This window comes from Phacochoerus africanus, chromosome 14, assembly GCF_016906955.1.
Source record: "Phacochoerus africanus isolate WHEZ1 chromosome 14, ROS_Pafr_v1, whole genome shotgun sequence".
NCBI classification, from domain to species: Eukaryota; Metazoa; Chordata; class Mammalia; order Artiodactyla; family Suidae; genus Phacochoerus; species Phacochoerus africanus.
Window position 1 is genome coordinate 5,090,344 of NC_062557.1, and position 17,435 is coordinate 5,107,778.

The window sequence follows — 17,435 nt, forward strand, 5'->3', positions numbered from 1 at the left end:
CAGCGTTGTGCAATCATCACTGCTGTTCATTTCCAGAATTTTTTCATCATTTCAAGGAGGCGCCATACCCATTAAGCACTACCCCCCTCTCCCATCCCCAGTCCCTGGGAACCTCGGTTCGACTTTCTGTGAGTGTGGATTGACCTGTTCTAGGTACCTTGTATGAATGGAATCTTGCAACATGTGTATGTTTGTGTCTGACTTGTTTTACTTAGAATCGGTCAAGGTTAGCCTGTGTTGTAGCATGTACCAGAATTCCATTCCTTTTTCAGGCCGACTAATATTCCATTGTGTGCCCTGGCTGGAGTATTTTTAAACAGATTCCATCCATATCATATAGGTCCTAAAAATGGTGATGTTGTGAGTTCTCGTTGTGGCCAAGCAGGTTAGGAACCCCGATAGTATCCATGAGGACACAGGTTTGATCCCTGGCCCTGCTCCGTGGGTTAAGGATCTGGTGTTGCGGTGAGCTGTGGTATAGGTCGCAGACATGGCTCGGATTCTGGAAGCTGTGGCTGTGGGGTAGGCCGGTCGCTGCAGCTCTGCTTTGACCCCTAGCCCGGGAACCTCCAGCCTCCAGCCGCTGGTTCGGCCCTAAAAAGAAAAAAAGTAATGCTGGCATTCCTAGTGGTTCCGGACTCTGCTGTGTCACGTCTGTGACTCCAGTTGGATCCCTGGCCTCTGGGCAAAGAAACGGATGATGTTGCCAACTGATTAGACCTAAAAACAAACACACCTACCGCACCAGTAATTCCTTACTATCCAGTGTCTAGTCCTTGTCCACATTTTCCAGATTTTTACTCTTGGTCTGTCCTCATCTGCATCCAAATAAGATTCACACTGCATTTGGTTACTGGCTCTGAAGTCTGCAGTGCTTGTGACACTCGGGGCCTTTACCTTGGGCTTGTGTGTTTGGGAGTTGGTGCTAATAACCAAATATTTGGCCTTGATTTTCTAAGAGAATTATTCAAAAAACAAAAGGACTAGACATTGCTCTTTGGTTGTTGGCTCTTTCCAGTGCGGCAGCGTGTTACGGGAGGGTGAGCCCTGGAGATGCCTGTGGAGTGACAGCGTATTTTCAGTCTTAGGGCCACAGGCCATACGGAGGTTCCCAGGCTAGGGGTCAAATCGGAGCTATAGCTGCTGGCCTGCACCACAGCCACAGCAATGCCAGATCCAAGCCACATCGGCGCCCTACACCACAGCTCATGGCAATGCTGGATCCTTCACCCACTGAGCAAGGCCAGGGATCGAACCTGTAACCTCATGGATACTAGTCGGATTCGTTTCCACCGAGCCACAAGGGGAACTCTGACTTTTAGTTCTTAATACATTAAATTTTCTAAATTGTTTATTTTTGTAAAAGAATGCTGGTATATATTTTCGTCTTTTTGTTAAACACATTCTTGGGAATTGGAGTTTTTCTAAGAAGAGCCTTCTTAATTGCCCTTTTTTTCCCCCCAGGCGTCTTGGTGCTGAACTGGGAAAGTCTGTGGTTTATCAAGAGACCAATGGAGGTAGGTTAAACATATTTCTTAGTTGCCCTTTGTTCTTTAGATTGTTTGATCAGCCAGCGTGTTTTTAAAAGGCAGATGTAACTCATGTTTAATACAGAAACGGTTTTCGGATTTCCCGTCGTGCCACAGCGGAAATGAATCCACTAGGAACCATGAGGTTGTGGGTTCGATCTCTGGCCTCGCTCCGTGGGTTAAGGATCTGGCGTTGCTGTGAGCCGTGGTGTAGGTTGCAAACTCAGATCCTGCGTTGCTCTGGCTGTGGCTCTGGCTGTGGTGTAGGCCAGCAGGAGCAGCTCCGATTCACCCCCTAACCTGGGAACCTCTACGTGCTGCAGATGCCACCCTAAAAAGCCAAAAAAGAGACACATTTTTCTTTTTCACAGTAGAGGTAAAAGTCATTCTCTCTGTCCCTCTAAATCTTGACCTCTTGTCTCCTTCTTCAAGTCTCCTTTCCTCTTTTCCAAGATAATGCAAATATCCTGTCATTTTACAATAAAAAGAGAGAGGTAGACAGTGAGTTTTTTCGTCCATATTTTGCTACATTTAAGAAATTCTTTTTACGCTTTTGTCTCACTAGGTCATCAACTGGTATTTAGAGCAATCCAGCTCTAGATAGTAATGACTTATTTTATTTCTTAATCTTTTTTTTGGCTGTGCCCCGAGCATACAGAAATTCCCCAGCAAGCCCACACCACAGCACTGACCCAAGCCACGGCAGTGGCTTTAACCTGCTGAGCCACCAGGGAACTCCCATGTTCTTTTTTTTTTTTTTTAAGAGCTGAACCTGTAGCATATGGAAGTTTCCAGGCTAGGAGTCAAATCAGAGCTGCACCTGCCTGCCTACGCCACAGCCACAGCAACATGGGATCCTTTAACCTACTGGCGAGGCCAGGGATCGAACACGCCTTCTCATGGGTCCTAGTCAGGTTCCTTAACTACTGAGCCACCACGGGAACTAGTCAGATTCGTTTCCTCCGAGCCATGACAGGAACTCCTCCCCATGCTCATAATTTTTTTAAGTCTTTTTTTTTTTTTTTTGCTTTTTAAGGCTGCACCCAAGGCATGTGGAGGTTCCCAGGCTAGGGGTCAAATGGGAGCTACAGCTGCTGGCCTACACCACAGCCCACGACAACGCTGGATCCTTAACCCACGGAGCGAGGCCAGGGGTCGAACCTGCAACCTCATGGTTCCTAGTTGGATTCGTTTCTGCTGCGCCACGACGGGAACTCCTGTGTCATGTTTTAGATTCCTCACGTTTCCTATCGTATGCGGTGTTCGTCTTTCTCTCTCTGGCTTTTACCTCGCCTGGCATGAAAATCTCTAGGTCTGTCCATGTTGCTGCCAATGGCAGTGTAATGACTAAGGTTAAAACCCTCTTTGAATTCCTTTTCTCTCTCCTTTTTCCCCCTCCAGTCTCTTGTGGACTCTCACCCCGGGTTGGCCACCACTTTTCGCTGCTGTCTGAGTCTCCGTGGAGAAACTGTAACATTAAGGATAATGCTTGAGGGCACATCGTTGCTGGCCCGTGCCCTGGGCATGCTGCCTCGCGCCCTGGGCATGCTGCCTTGGCAGCCCCCTAGCAGGGCAGTGGGCTTCCGATGATCACGCCCTCACTTCTTGTGAAGACAAGTGTGTGTAAAACAATTTGGACTTAATTTCTTTTTGCAGCGTTGAAAGCCTTGGATCCATGAGTCATGCTTGCTTTCCCCCTTCTAAGGCCTAACTGTGGCATAAGGAGCTTGAGATAAATCTTTTTTTTTTTTTTTTGTCTTTTTGCCATTTCTTGGGCCGCTGCCTCGGCATATGAAGGTTCCCAGGCTAGGGGTTGAATCGGAGCTGTAGCCACCGGCCTACGCCAGAGCCACAGCAACGCAGGATCCAAGCCGCGTCTGCGACCTACACCACAGCTCACGGCAACGCCGGATCCTTAACCCACTGAGCAAGGGCAGGGACCGAACCCGCAACCTCATGGTTCCCGGTCGGATTCGTTAACCACTGCGCCACGACGGGAACTCCTTGAGGAGATAAATTATTAAGACAGAATAGATGTTTGGGGAGCTAAAAATGTGAAGAATTCGGAGGGAAAGACAGTTTGATGGGTGATAACGGAAAGCACTCCGTCTGGGGTGGGTACAAGAGGCGTGTGTGTCGTAACCAATCCTCAGACCCCCTTCGCCAGCCTCCACACTCACCACTTTTCTCTTGGTGACTTGAGAAATTTTACCTACTGCCAGGGCAAGTCAGGAGATGTGCTTCTGATTTACAAACTGGAAGATGTGCGAGACAGTCCGTTGAGCAATAGCCGTAGCAGTGGTGACAGCCGTAGCAGTGGGAGTGAACTGACTTAACTCAGTGCTGGCATTCGGGGCTCGTGAAAGACGAGGAGAGGGTGGTTGATGAAGATCGCGGCTCCCTCTCGTGCTGTTCACCTGGCTTCTTGACAGGTCTGCCTGCCTTCACTGTCTGCCTCTTCTAGTCTCTTCTTTTCTCCTCCATCCCGATGCTTGCAAAGTGCAAGTATGTTTTCTTGCTACTGCTTCACTTTTTATAGGCTGGCGTCCCAGCTCTGTAACCATCACCCAGGGCCCTTTGGGGTCTGAGGGCTGCCCGTCTCGCTTGCTCCATCTTTGGTCACATCCACCAGCAGGTCTCGTGCACTCTGATTCAATAATCCATCTCAAATCCGACCGCTTCTCACGGTCGCCTCTGCCCTCGTCCTGTCCACGGTCTGTCGCTTGCCCGGACTCTTTCAAAAACACCTAGAGTGGCTCCCGCCAAGCAGCCACTCTTGCTTTGCTGCTGTTTTCTTTGCACGGTAGCCAGGGCCCCGCCGCGTCCTCCGGTGGCTTTCCTCACCCTTGGAGCAAAATCCAGATCGGCCCGTGACGGCTCCCGACCCCGTCTCTGCCTCCTGCTCATTCGCTGTTTCCAGGTGGACGGCGACGGCCCCTCTGCTGGGCGCGCTGCGCCCCACATCTTGGCCTGTTGCCGCCCCTGTTCCTCGCTGCAGGGTCCCGCTCGAAAGGAGCCTGGTGTCCCCAGGCCTCTTTCTCTTTTTTCACAGCTGCTCTTTCTCCAGCACAGTGGCCTGGAGGGTGGGCCAGCATCGCATCTTCTCTCCTGGATCTGTCTTTGTCCCCTTGGTCCAGGTCCTCCACCTTGGGACCCCAGCACAGGGTCGGGGACAGAGGACGCCTCCACCTTCGTTGAAAGACTAGTGAGGATATTAACTTCATGCCTCTTTATTTGGTGTGCTTTTCTCAAAACACCTTGTCTTTATTTTGGTGATGAATTTTCTTTTCTGGACCCTGAGGTTTTATGCAGACCCGTTTGTTGCTTTTGCCTTATTTTCCCCTTAGCTTGACTATTTTTTATATAAGTACATGTCATTCTGGGTTCTATTAAGAAGTGGTTTGGGGAGTTCCCGTCATGGTACAGTGGAAATGAATCCGACTAGGAACCATGAGGTGGCAGGTTCAATCCCTGGCCTCACTCAGTGGGTTAAGGATCCGGCGTTGCCGTGAGCTGTGGTGTAGGTCGCAGACGAGGCTTGGATCTGGTGTTGCTGGGGCTGTGGTGTGGGCCGGCAGCTGTAGCACCGATCAGGCCCCTATCCTGGGAACCTCCATGTGCTGCAGGTGTGGCCCTAAAAAGACAAAGAAAAAAAAGCCGGTTTGGGTTCGTCTTCACTCCCTCCAATTGCTGCATTTATCATAAAATGCTGGTTTTGGTTTTTGTTTTTTTCAACTCTGTCTGCTCTGCAGCCTGTGGAGCTCCCGGACCAGGGATCCTATCTGACCCATAGTCACAACCTAAGCTATAGCAGCGGCAGCACCAGATCCTTATCCCACTGTGCCAGGCTGGAGATTAAACCCACGTCCCAGTGCTCCAGAGATGCTGCCCATCCGTGGTGCCACGGAGGAAACGTCTGCTTTTGTGCTTTGTAGGTTTTTTGGTTTTTTTTGTTTTTGGCTGCTCTTGAGACATGTGAAAGTTCCCAGGCCACAGCAGTGACAATGCCGGGTCCTTAACCACTAGGCCACCAGGGAACTCCACAAAGTGTTTTTTTTCTTGAAACTATAGAACATTGTTGTTTTTCAGAAACAAGAGTTGAAATAAAAGAATCTGTTCGGGGCCAAGATATTTTCATTATACAGACGATCCCCAGGTAAGAGCCCAACTTTATTTATTAATCCCTTTTCCTCTAAGCCTCTTAGTGTCGGAACTGCCTCTCCGTCCACGTGAACATCTGTTCCATTTTCCTTAAACTGTAAACGTGTCTACATGTTGAAAGGAATGCTTCCGAAAGACGCACATGGGCAGACGTACAGTCTTTTGGAATTCCAGCTACGCTTGTCACGCTGTACTTAATTATCACCTGTTCTCTTGGATCCCTTCTTCAAGCTTTAAATGCCTCAAGGGCAGAATATCTTCCCTCCATTCATGGGAACCGAGGCCAGTGTCGGCTGCGTTCAGCGGGAAAGCCTTCGTCACTCAGTGCCCGGCGTAGCTGTTCCTGCTTCTGAGCTGTCCTGAGAGGCGTCTGCACTGCCTTTTGTTTTACGCAGTGGCCCGGGGTCCTGGGGCCTTCTAGCGAGGCCCTGCTGCAGATAGCATCTGCTGCTCCCTGCCTGCGGCGGGAGGCCTGGCCCTGGAGAATCCTGGCGTACCTGAGAGTACGGGTCCTGCAGGGTTATCTGCTCTCAGCCCCTCACGGGATGTGGGCTGCTTAGGTTATGACTGTCTTTGAAAAATCCAGCCCTTCATGTCTTGATCAGCTTACATTCCTGAGACTGCGTTAATTAGCACAGTGGCATGGGGTGCCAGCAGCTCGGGGACACTGTTTGTGTATCTTTTTTTTTTTAAATGGCTGCGCCGGTGGCATATGGATGTTCCCAGGCCCAGGATTGATTCTGACCCAAAGTTGTGTCCTACACCACAGCTGTGGCAATGCCAGATCCTTGAATCCACTGTGCCAGACGAGGGATCAAACCCACACCTCGTCAGGCAACCTGAGCCACTGCAGTCAGGTTCTTAACCCACTGTGCCATGGTGGGAACTCCTGTATATATTTTAATCCTTATATGTCAGTCCCACATGGCAGCTATTGTTGGCCTCCACGATACTGTGATGTGTGTGTGTGTGTCTTTTTAGGGCCGTACCCTCGGCATGTGGAGGTTCCCAGGCTAGAGGTCTAACCAGAGCTGTAGCCACTGGCCTACACCAGAGCCACAGCAATGCCAAATCCGAGCCGCGTCTGCAACTCCACAGCAACTCAGTATCCTTAACCCACTGAGTGATCGAACCTGCGTCCTCATGGTACTAGTTGGATTCCTTTCTGCTGAGCCTCGACGGGAATTGTCTGTCTTTAAGACATCTCAGCCTTAGCTTAACCCGCATCTTCACCTGGCATTTGAGCTGACTTTGAGCTTTTCCTCTGGGATGGGCGCAGACTTGCTCGTGGGCAGTCGTGGTGTCACAGCAGGCGAGCCTCTCTGGGAGGCTTTGTTCTGGTCCACGTGGTCCGGGAGCATCCCTGAGTTGGAGGAGGAGCTAGAGGTTGTGGCCTCTTCGTGTCGGAGACGGCATCGTGTCAGGTGGTCCTGGATGCCGCTAGTGACCGAGGCGTCGATGAGCCGCCTTCCTGCCGTGTCCAGCTGCTGCCGAGCGTGGTCAGCTGGCACGGTGGAGGCTTTGATGCCGGGATGAAAGTGTAATCTTTTTTAATAAATGTCGTAATTGTAGGATTGGCTTTGATAGCACATTTCTCCAAGGCTCTCAAGTATTCTCTTCCCTTGACTTTTTGTTTCTTTTTTTTTTTCCCTCATTTTTGGCGGCCTGGGCCGGGGATCAGATCCGAGCCACAGCCACAATTAAGCCACCACTGTGGCAGTGCAGGACCCTTAGCCCACTGTGCCGGTCCGGGATTGCACCTGCGTCCCGGCGCTCCCGAGATGCCTCCCATCCCGTTGCACCGCAGCAGGAGCTCCTCTGCCTTTGCCGTTTCCCTGAGTCTGGGGAGTAGGAAGAGGTGTAACGACAGCAGCAGCTGAGTCTGCAGGGGCCGGTGTGGGAAGTTGGTGCCGCGTGTGAGGCTTTAGGTGGCTCATCCCATCCCATCCAGGTGGCACTCCCCTCTGAGGCAGATGTCACCATCACCCCGTTTTGTGTCCTCTAACCACAGATTGCCACGTTTGGGTATCACTGTATGCGTGTTCAGGCCTGTAGGGTCGAGGGACAGCTGTACCCACAGTTTCCCTTTTTGTTATAATCCCTCCCTCCCCGGCTTTAGCTCAGGCTTCCTTGAACCTGTCGTAACAGTGGAAGCTCACAGTCTGTTGGGGGGCAAAAGAGCTCTCATGGCCAACAGCCCCCCTGGGAGCTTGCCACAGCGTGTGGCGCGTCTCCTTGGCGGTAGGAACTGTGTGCTTCCTCTAGTTCTTGGGTTCCAGCCCTCGCGGTGACCAGGAAGGCCGTAGAAATATTTAATAATGTGTCGGGAGTGACCCTGGGGCAGGGATACTGACCGACTTTTACAACCCGCCCGCGTTTTCCAGGGAAAGGTGAGCGGGTGAATGGCTAGTTAGGAAGCTTTTGTCGCTTGTCCCCGCCCCCCGCCTGTGCTTGGGGTGATGGAAGATTTGACCAAAGGAAGAGGAAGGGGGTCATCCGCGAAGTTGCAGCAGAGAGAGCGAACTTTGTGGAATAAGCGTGAGGGCAGTTGGACGTCCTTGCTACGCGGCCGGCTTTCTCTTTGAAGCAGCTGCACCGACGTCCGTGGTGCTTTAGGAAGCCAGAGCCCTGTCCTGGAGAGGGGGCCGTCGCCTTGGAGGACGTGCTTTGAGATGCCCTAGAAGCCACCCTTGTCCTCCTTGTGGCTCGGTGGGTGGGGTGGCATCAAAGCAAGCGCGGCCTCACCTGGCGGTTCCCGCATCTCTTACGGGACGGGGGAGGAAAGGCTCGGAGGAAAAGGACCGAGGGGATGCGCGTGTGTGTCCCACAAAGAGGGCGACGTGTTTGTGGTTGGGTTTGTATAAACTAGTCCTTGGTCTGCTCGACTACCGACTGTTTTAGTGACAGCTCAGTGCTGGCACGTGTACTGTCTGCTGCAACCCGAGCCGTAGATGGTCCACACAAAACACACAACCTGAAGTTCACGTCAGGTTCCACCGGGGGCTCTCCCTGGGGGCTGCAGCCCAGGAGGCAGCCTTCCAGAAGCCTCTGAGGAACCACTCCCTGGGGACGGCAGAGCCGGGGTACATAGGAGTTCTTGGCTCGGGGGAAGAAGCCATTCAGTGGGACGGCAAAGATTATTGCTAATCCCAAAGAACCAACGGCTCAGGTTAATGATTTCCTGTGTGTGGGAAGGGGCAGGGGTCGGGATCTTTGAACTTATCCCTTAGATGTGCATCGTCCAAGGGTGTGCTGTTTCGGGAGCCAAAGCACGGAATGCTCCCTCCTGGACCTGGGTGCCAGGCTGCGGCTCCTGGAGATGCACCAGCTGGAGGAATAGATGGGGGAGGTTTTCCTCTCGTGGAGGAGGAGAGGCTGTTACCCAAAGTAATAAGGCTGATCTCAGACCAGCAGAGCGAAGCCTGGACATGCCAGTACGTTCAGTCACCTTTCGTTGGTGCCCTGGTCGCTCAGCTTACTCACCTGGCGGGAACTCCCGCAGCCGCAGCCGGGGGAGGGAGAGGTGTTTGGGGCAAGGCTTGGGGTCCCCGCCAAGCTTTCACGCCCTCTGCAGGCGTGCCTCTGGGTTTTTGTGGAGGCTTCTTTACAGAGATTAGATAGGATTGATCAACTCCTCAGCCTTTGGCGACTGATTCACATTCCAGAGGTCACGAGGGTGGGGCTGAAAGTGCTGCCCCTCGAATCACCTGGTGTGTCTCCTGCCAACCAGTCCCCTCCCTTAGCAGTCCCAAAGTCACCTGTTAACGTAACTCGGGACACCTTTATCCCTTCGAGGACATTCCAGGGGCTTTGGGAATGCCAGAAATGGGAAAGAAGACCAAAGTATTTCTCAGCGTAAAAGTCACGGTGTCACCGGGCGGTGCTCCCAGGCTCCCAGAGACGCCGAGCCCGGGACCAGGCAAGACGGAGGTGAGGCTTGCAAGGTGTTTGTGGAAGGACGGTTTTCATGTTTTACGTTCCAGACTCAAGCATGTTGGTGCAACGGAAAACTCATTAAACAAGCTTTATAGCTCACACGCTTCGGGCGATTTAAGTGTTGGCGTTGGGGGCACAGTAAGTCCGCCACCACTGCCGTGTTCTGAGGACCCCCCTCTGTGGTGGTGGTCTGCTTTGCGGTCCCGGGCACTTTAATTGGTGAATATAGGCCTTAGCTGTTTCTTCTCCACTCTATATTTGTTTTTGCCTTTCAAAAACGAGAGCGCCGGGAGTTCCCGTTGTGACTCCGCGGGTTAAGAACCCGACTCGTATCCATAAGGATGTGGGTTTGAACCCTGACCTCGCCCGGTGGGTTGGGGATCCGGCACTGCTGTGAGCTGTGGTGTAGGTCACAGATGTGGCCTAGATCCCGTGTGGCTGTGGCCGGGACGTAGGCCTGCAGCTGTAGCTCCGATTTGACCCCTCGCCTGGGAACCTCCATGTGCCTCCGGTGCGGCCCTTTGAAAAGAAGAGAAAACTAGTTGGGAAACAATTAAGAATGTCCTAGTTTGATACGAAGACACAGGCACCAGCCAGGATGTGCTGGGAACAGCCTGAGGGAACAGATAAACAAAGCCGAGGCTGCCAGCCAATTTCTCTTCACGCTGCTCTCCCGCAAAGTAACGCCCTGGTGTCCAATTCATCCGGTGGCCCTCAGTGAATGGGGAAGGCCACTGTGACAAAAGCCTTTTGTCGCCTTCCTGACCAATGAGGGGTGGGGCGTGGGAGGTTGTCTTTAGTCCTGGGCTGAGCCTGTCGGATCCCTTGGCGTGGGTCACCAGGAAGGGGAAAAAGTGAACGATAAAAACCTCATGGGAGAAATTAGTAATTAACGAGGGGAAAGTTACTCTGAAATCCAGGCTCCCTGTAAAGGTTCTTTGTTCCATTAATATCTTACCATCTGGGCCTCCCTTGTGGGCCGTCCAGACCTCACGGTCCGTGGTTGTGCCTTAGAGATGCTGTCACAAAGCCAGCCCCCAACCCACCACCCGGACAGAGACTCCCCCAGAGTCTCTTGGTTCACTTCAGCTCTAAAAGTATGGTGGGCATGGCAGTTGCTGTAAGAAACCAGGTCCCGTGGAGCTTGTATTTTATTTTTTCTTTGCCCGCCCTGTGGCCAGGGCCCAAATCCGAGCAGTTGCGACCTGAGCTGCAGTTGCAGCTGCAGCAACACCTGATGCTTTAACCCATCCTGTCAGGCCCGGGATCGAACCTGTGTCCTGGCCCCGTGGAGATGCTGCCGATCCCATGGGTTTAAGTCGCTACACGGTCTCCAGAGGTTAAAACTTCAGAGCCACGGGCACCAACCCGGATGACCCGATGGGGAAGGAAGCTCTCCCCTCGGGCATGGAGGATGAGCCTGGCTGGGAAGGGGGCTGGCCCCGCGCCCCTCCTTGGGACCGGGGATTACAGGGGTGATCCCGGCAGGTCTCTGACCCCCCCCACGACGACGACGACGACGAGGTCAGCCTTGCTCCCCGTTATCTCCCCTCCGAACACAGTGCCTGAATCAAGTTGCTCAACCAGTATTTGCTGAACGGCTGGCCCAGGATGAGAACCCTTGAAAAGGGTTGGAAACTGACCAAGTGCTATGAATTCCTAAGTACCTGGAAAGGGTTCCCGGAGTGGTTTGTCCTGATTATACCAAGAGGTCGTGCGTGCCCTTGAAAAAAAGGGGGGGGGAAGGGAAAAAGAGGTCGTGTGTGCTCTGACCTTTCGATGCCAGACCTGGGACGTGATTGGTTTGGGAGCCGGAGACGGAAGGACGGCCCGGTTTATTTCAGACAAAGGAAGTGGTAACCGGGAAACGATGTCGCCTGTCGGCAGCCTGGGAGGAAGGTCTGGTTGACTTGACTCTCCGAGCTGAGCCCAGAACCAGCTGCGCCTCCCCTCCCCTCTGGGAGCCACGTCCCGGGCAGAACGTTGCGACAGTGGTGACCAGTGGAGACTACAAAGGCAGGGTCGGAAGTCGCATGCGGATGCAGGAAAACGTTGTCAGAGTAAAAGGATGTCTTAGCGTCACTGACTCTCGGGGGCACAGGTGCGAACACAGACTGTCTTTGCAGAGGCTGGGATGAAACGGCCTGACTGTCCTTCAAGCTAAAAAGCCTCTCGTGATGAAAGTTTCATCCTCGTGTTTACGCGACAACCACTTCCTAAGTCTCTGCTGTGTGGGTGGTGGGCTTTCCATTTTGCCCTGGGTCAGATCATTCAAGAACTGAATTATCTGAGCTGAATTATCTCAAGAGCCTGCTCCTCGCTTGAGACGTGGGGACTGGTCCTCTTTATCTGGGGAGGGAAGGGAGATATGCAAAAGAGAGTATCTTTTTTTTTTTTTTTTCAACACAAAAGAGAGGGTGTTTGCAGATGCTTGGATCATCTGAAGGGGAGTGAGGCAGGGGAGAGAGAGATCGTTGAACTTTTTGGAAGATTATCCTGAAGGATTTCAAGGCCCTTAACTTTCGTTTCCTTTTTTTTTTTTTTTTTTTGTCTTTTCAGGGCCACACCCACGGCATATGGAGGTTCCCAGGCTAGAGGTCGAATTGGAGCTGCATCCACTGGCCTGCACCAGAGCCACAGCAACACTGGATCCAGGCTGCACCTGTGACCTACACCACAGTTCACTTAGATCCTTAACCCGCTGAGCGAGGCCAGGGATCGAACCCGAAACCTCATGTTTCCTAGTCAGATTCGTTTCTGCTGCGCCACGACAGGAACTCTGGCTCTTAACTTTCTTAACAGGCAGAGCCCATCTGATGCTTGATCAGCCCTGGCAAAGGTTAGGAGTCAGCATTCATTAAATTGTGGAAATAACCTTTTCTCTGAGTATCTTTCAGATTCCTGTGTGCTTCTTTGTCTCTGTTCAGTTTCTTTTCTTTGCTTTTTTTTTCCATTTTGGCCACCCCTTGGCATGTGGAATTCCCGGGCCAGGGATCACATCTGAGTTGCAGTCATGCCCTGATCTGCAGTCACGGCAGCGCCGGATCCCCAACTCACAGATTGAACCCGCGCCCCAGCGCTCCCAGGACGCTGCCAATCCCATTGCACCACAGCGGGAACTCCTGTTTGTTTTCTTCTTTGTTAGGAATCTGTGTATCTCAAGGAAAGAGGGAACGGGGGAGGTCTTTGGAAATTCAGTTACAAGACCTCCCCTCTCCCACCCTTCTCTCCACCCCCAAAAGAAAAACCGGCAACTACGTAGAAGGGCAGGTGTGCTCCCAGGGGGACGAGGTGCACGCACCTCAGCCTTAGAAGACTCCCTCCTGGGGATGTGCCAGCCGGCGTGGGTTAACTCTGCTCATGAGCCGAGCACGTCTGCTTCACCTGCCACTCCCGTGACCATGTCAGGGACAGGAGAGCCGCAGTGGATAACTGAGCTGTGAATTTAAGCAACCCCGAGTGTAAACCGGAGCTGGTGCAGCCAAAACAAGAGTTACCAGGCTCTGTCCCGCATCCCTGAGGGCCGTCCGAAGCCAGCGCAATGATCTGTGTGACCCACACCTTGGCAGCCCAGGTTGGCCTGGTCTTTTCCGGGGGTTCGTCCGCGAGACGAATCCCAGAGGGCCCCTCTCTTCTGTTTCAGAGACGTGAACACGGCCGTGATGGAGTTGCTGATCATGGCCTACGCGCTGAAGACGGCCTGTGCCAGGAACATCATCGGCGTCATCCCCTACTTCCCCTACAGCAAGCAGAGCAAGATGCGCAAGCGGGGCTCCATCGTGTGCAAGCTGCTGGCCTCCATGCTGGCGAAAGCCGGTGAGTGCGGCCGCCCCGTCCCGGCTCCCGCCAGACCTCGGCTGGCCGGCTTGGGTCTGAGACCTGCTCCCTCTCAGTGTTGGCCTGGCTCCCTTCGCGTAGCTCTGCTTGGGGGCGTGGGGGGGCGTAGGTGTCCATTCTTTTCCGGTTCTCTCTTTCCTGCTTCAGAGCGATTTGCTTCAGTGTTTTCTCCTCTTCTCTAATCTTGTTGTGTTTTTTTGTTTTTTTTTTTTTTTTTGTCTTTTTGCCATTTCTAGGGCTGCTCCTGCGGCATATGGAGGTTCCCAGGCTAGGGGTCGAATCGGAGCTGTAGCCACCAGCCTACGCCACAGCCACAGCCACAGCAACGTGGGATCCGAGCCTCGTCTGCAACCTACACCACAGCTCACGGCAACGCCGGATCGTTAACCCACTGAGCAAGGGCAGGGACCGAACCCGCAACCTCATGGTTCCTAGTCGGATTCGTTAACCACTGCGCCACGACGGGAACTTCCTCTCTTCTCTGATCTTGGACTTTTTCATCATTTTCTCTGCTTTTGCATTTCATCTTATCCTCGTTGAAATTTTAGCTGGCGATCTTGGCATTCAGAGGAGAGCTCTGGGTCTCGATTTACTTAAACCTTCACTAAATTCTGTTTACGTACATCTGAGGAATGCTGGACTTTTTTTCTTTTGTTTGCTTTTTTAGGGCCACACCACCTGCATATGGAGGGTCCCAGGCTAGGGGTTGAATTGGAGCTACAGCTGTGCCGAGGGTGTGTCCCTAAAAAGACCCAAAAAACCCCAAAGTCTAATACGTATTTGAGTCCCCAGAAACATACTTGAATTCTGTTCTCTCTAAAAATACACAGTGGTTTTGTAAAGAATGGGTGATTCTGGTTCTTTGCTCTGGGAATTTTGCAATAACCTTTGGCCGCGTGCCGTGTATCCACATGGTGGACGTGTATTTCGTGTAGCACTGTCGATTGTAAGAGCGTTCCTAGCTCTTCTGCCAGTGTACCCTTCTGGACCCCTTCCTGTAGGATGTATAGAAATTGTTGCAAACTCTTCAGTCTCTTCTCCTTGCGTTTTGTGGATTTCTTTCCTCCTAGTGATGTGTCATTTTGCTTTCTTATTCCTTATGCCTTGACCCACCATCCTTTACCATTTCTTCCTAGATTCTTTTTTTTTTCTTCTTCTTGTACTTCTGTTTTTATTTTATTTTACTGGTAAATATCACATTCTTTAAAACTGCAGTTTACAGAGCTTACATTTATAACATTGTATTGTATTATAGGACAGAAGGAACTCGAGAGCATAAACATTTCAAATTATTTGGAGATATTTGTGCAGAAATAACACTCATTGGGATCATTTATAGACACCTGGAAATCAGTTCTGTTATGCCTCACATTTACATTAGACTAAACACAATTCCAAATTAAGCCGTTCTGCAGAAGGTGAAGGAAATCATAGATCTAGTTATGCCCTCATATTTATTTATTCTTTTAAGTTTTCCCAAGAAGGTATTCTTTTTTTTTTTTTTTTTTGTCTTTGCTATTTCTTTGGGCCGCTCCCGCGTCTAGGGGTTGAATCGGAGCTGTAGCCACCGGCCTACGCCAGAGCCACAGCAACGCAGGATCCGAGCCTCGTCTGCAACCTACACCACAGCTCACGGCAACGCCGGATCGTTAACCCACTGAGCAAGGGCAGGGACCGAACCCGCAACCTCATGGTTCCTAGTCGGATTCGTTAACCACTGCGCCACGACGGGAACTCCCCAAGAAGGTTTTCAAAATCCATCTTCCTAGATTCTTGAATGAAGGGCTTACTGGGGTTTTTTTGTTTGTTTTTTCCAGTCTGTTTTTGCTTCAGTATTTAATTCCTTATTCATATTTTTGCTCCTGCTGGTTTTTCTCTTCTTCATTTTCACCAAGCTAATAATTATCGCGGCAGAAAGCCCTGTTTTTGTAGTTTTAGTTTTTTAATCCGTGTGAAGGGTTGCAGGCATCACATTGTCTTCGGTGCACCGAGTGTTGCTAACGGTGCAGAGGAGCCCGAGAGCCGAAGGTGCTTGTTTACGACCCCCCGCCCTCAGGCTCCCGTCAGGAACCAGGTGTTGGGTGTCGAGTTTGTGTCCACTGTAGCCGTCGACTTGTAGGGGCGACCTTTGTAATTTTTGGTTTTAAAATTTCAGGTTTAACTCACATTATCACTATGGATCTTCACCAAAAGGAAATCCAAGGCTTTTTCAGCTTTCCCGTGGACAACCTTAGAGCCTCGCCTTTCCTGCTTCAGTATATCCAGGAAGAAGTGAGGAGCCACCAGCCCGTACCCCACTGTCCTCAAGAGACCCTGTGTGGTTTTTCTCTGGTTCTGCTTGTCCCTGTTGAAAGGCACAGCACAGCGTCAGTGGTCCTTCCCTTAGAGCGTAGCTCCGAGGCAGCCAGATAGGGTCAGCTTTAAAGCACAGAGCATCGGATTTTTTCAGAGACATTAAAAATGGATTTCCTTCTAAGTACCTTTAGCAATCTGCTTATGTTTTCTAAAATAAGGCTTTCAAGAACTGATAATTTTTTATTTTCTTGATGTAGCCTACTGTTGCTGCAATGCTATTGATGAGGGTTACAAAGTTTTAAACGAGTGAGATTCTAGCGTCTGTGTTTGCGCGTGTGAATCACTGTCCTAAGAGGAAAAAGACGTCCTACCAGCCTCCAGCTGTTGGTTTTTTGAGACCTTTTCAGTATGTCCTTATTTTTTCTCCAAATCTAGATTCCAAATTACAGAAATGCGGTCATTGTAGCTAAGTCTCCTGATGCTGCGAAAAGGTAACTAAGCCAGGCATGGATTCTCTTCCCTTTTGGGTGCTTCTGAAATCAAAATGAAGTGTTTTGGGATCCAGGGTGGGCCTTAGAACAGCCCCCCAAAGCTCATGGGCTCCCGTTTTCCCCCAAATCCTATCACGTCCTGAACCCCAGCTTTACCTCTCGTCTCCAAACACCACGGGCCGTTCTCTGAAGGACTCGGTTTTCTCCAAGAGAGAACAGTAAGTTCTTCCTTCAGGTTCTCAGGGGAAAGAGAACAGGAAGGCCGTGGTCACTTTTCACGCAATGTTTTGTTTGGGGGGGTGTCTTTTTATTTATTTATGTATTTATTTATTTATTTTTAGGGCCGCACCCACAGCATATGGAGGTTCCCAGGCTATGGGTCAAATTGCAGCTACACCTGCCGGCCTACACCACAGCCGCAGCGACACGGGAACCGAGCTGCAGCTGTGACCTACACCACAGCTCACGGCAACACCAGATCCTTAACCCACTGAGCGAGGCCAGGGATCAAACCTGCATCCTCATGGATACTAGTCAGATTTGTTTCTGCTGAGCCACGACAGGACGTCCCAGGCATGGTGTTTGAGACCTTTTTGAACCGAGTTCTTGTGAAGATGAGTGTACGAATACTGGACAGAGGGTTCCAGGACCAGAATGATCTAGAATCAGATACTAGCCCGCCTCTCACCTCCCTTGTGTTTCCACCCAGCCTAGGCCTCGTGTTCTGATCTGTAGAAATAATTGCTTCACACGTCCCTAAATGGACGGTACTTTCATTCTGTGGTTAACGAAGCGGTGAAAAAGTGGCCCTTGGGTTTGCCTTCCCGTGAATCTCTCCCTTGGTCTTCCTCTCAGGGCCCAGTCGTACGCGGAGAGGCTGCGTCTGGGTTTGGCCGTGATCCACGGGGAAGCGCAGTGCGCGGAGCTGGACATGGACGACGGCCGCCACTCCCCGCCCATGGTCAAGAACGCCACCGTCCACCCCGGGCTGGAGTTGCCGTGTAAGATCAGCTCTGCGTTTTTATTCTGTTCGTCAGTTGAACGTTTCGAATAGTACGAATGGCTAGGAGTTAATACCTAGGTGGGTGTGTGCTGTCTTAGTGTTTGGGGTGGTTTTTTTTCGGTCTTTTTCTAGGGCCGCACCTGTGGCATATGGAGGTGCCCAGGCTACGGGTCGAACAGGAGC

The 17,435-nt window shown here is 51.5% G+C and overlaps 1 protein-coding gene across 1 annotated transcript in view; it reads left to right on the forward strand.

The window, feature by feature from the left end:
• Nucleotides 1–17,435, forward strand: part of PRPSAP1 (phosphoribosyl pyrophosphate synthetase associated protein 1) — a 30,407-nt gene that overhangs the window by 2,407 nt on the left and 10,565 nt on the right. Inside the window, exons 2-7 of the mRNA XM_047757239.1 lie at nucleotides 1,465–1,517; nucleotides 5,619–5,685; nucleotides 13,270–13,442; nucleotides 15,619–15,734; nucleotides 16,194–16,249; nucleotides 17,105–17,250. Of these exons, the coding sequence (XP_047613195.1) occupies nucleotides 1,465–1,517; nucleotides 5,619–5,685; nucleotides 13,270–13,442; nucleotides 15,619–15,734; nucleotides 16,194–16,249; nucleotides 17,105–17,250 (611 nt within the window). The remainder of the gene's footprint in view (nucleotides 1–1,464; nucleotides 1,518–5,618; nucleotides 5,686–13,269; nucleotides 13,443–15,618; nucleotides 15,735–16,193; nucleotides 16,250–17,104; nucleotides 17,251–17,435) is intronic.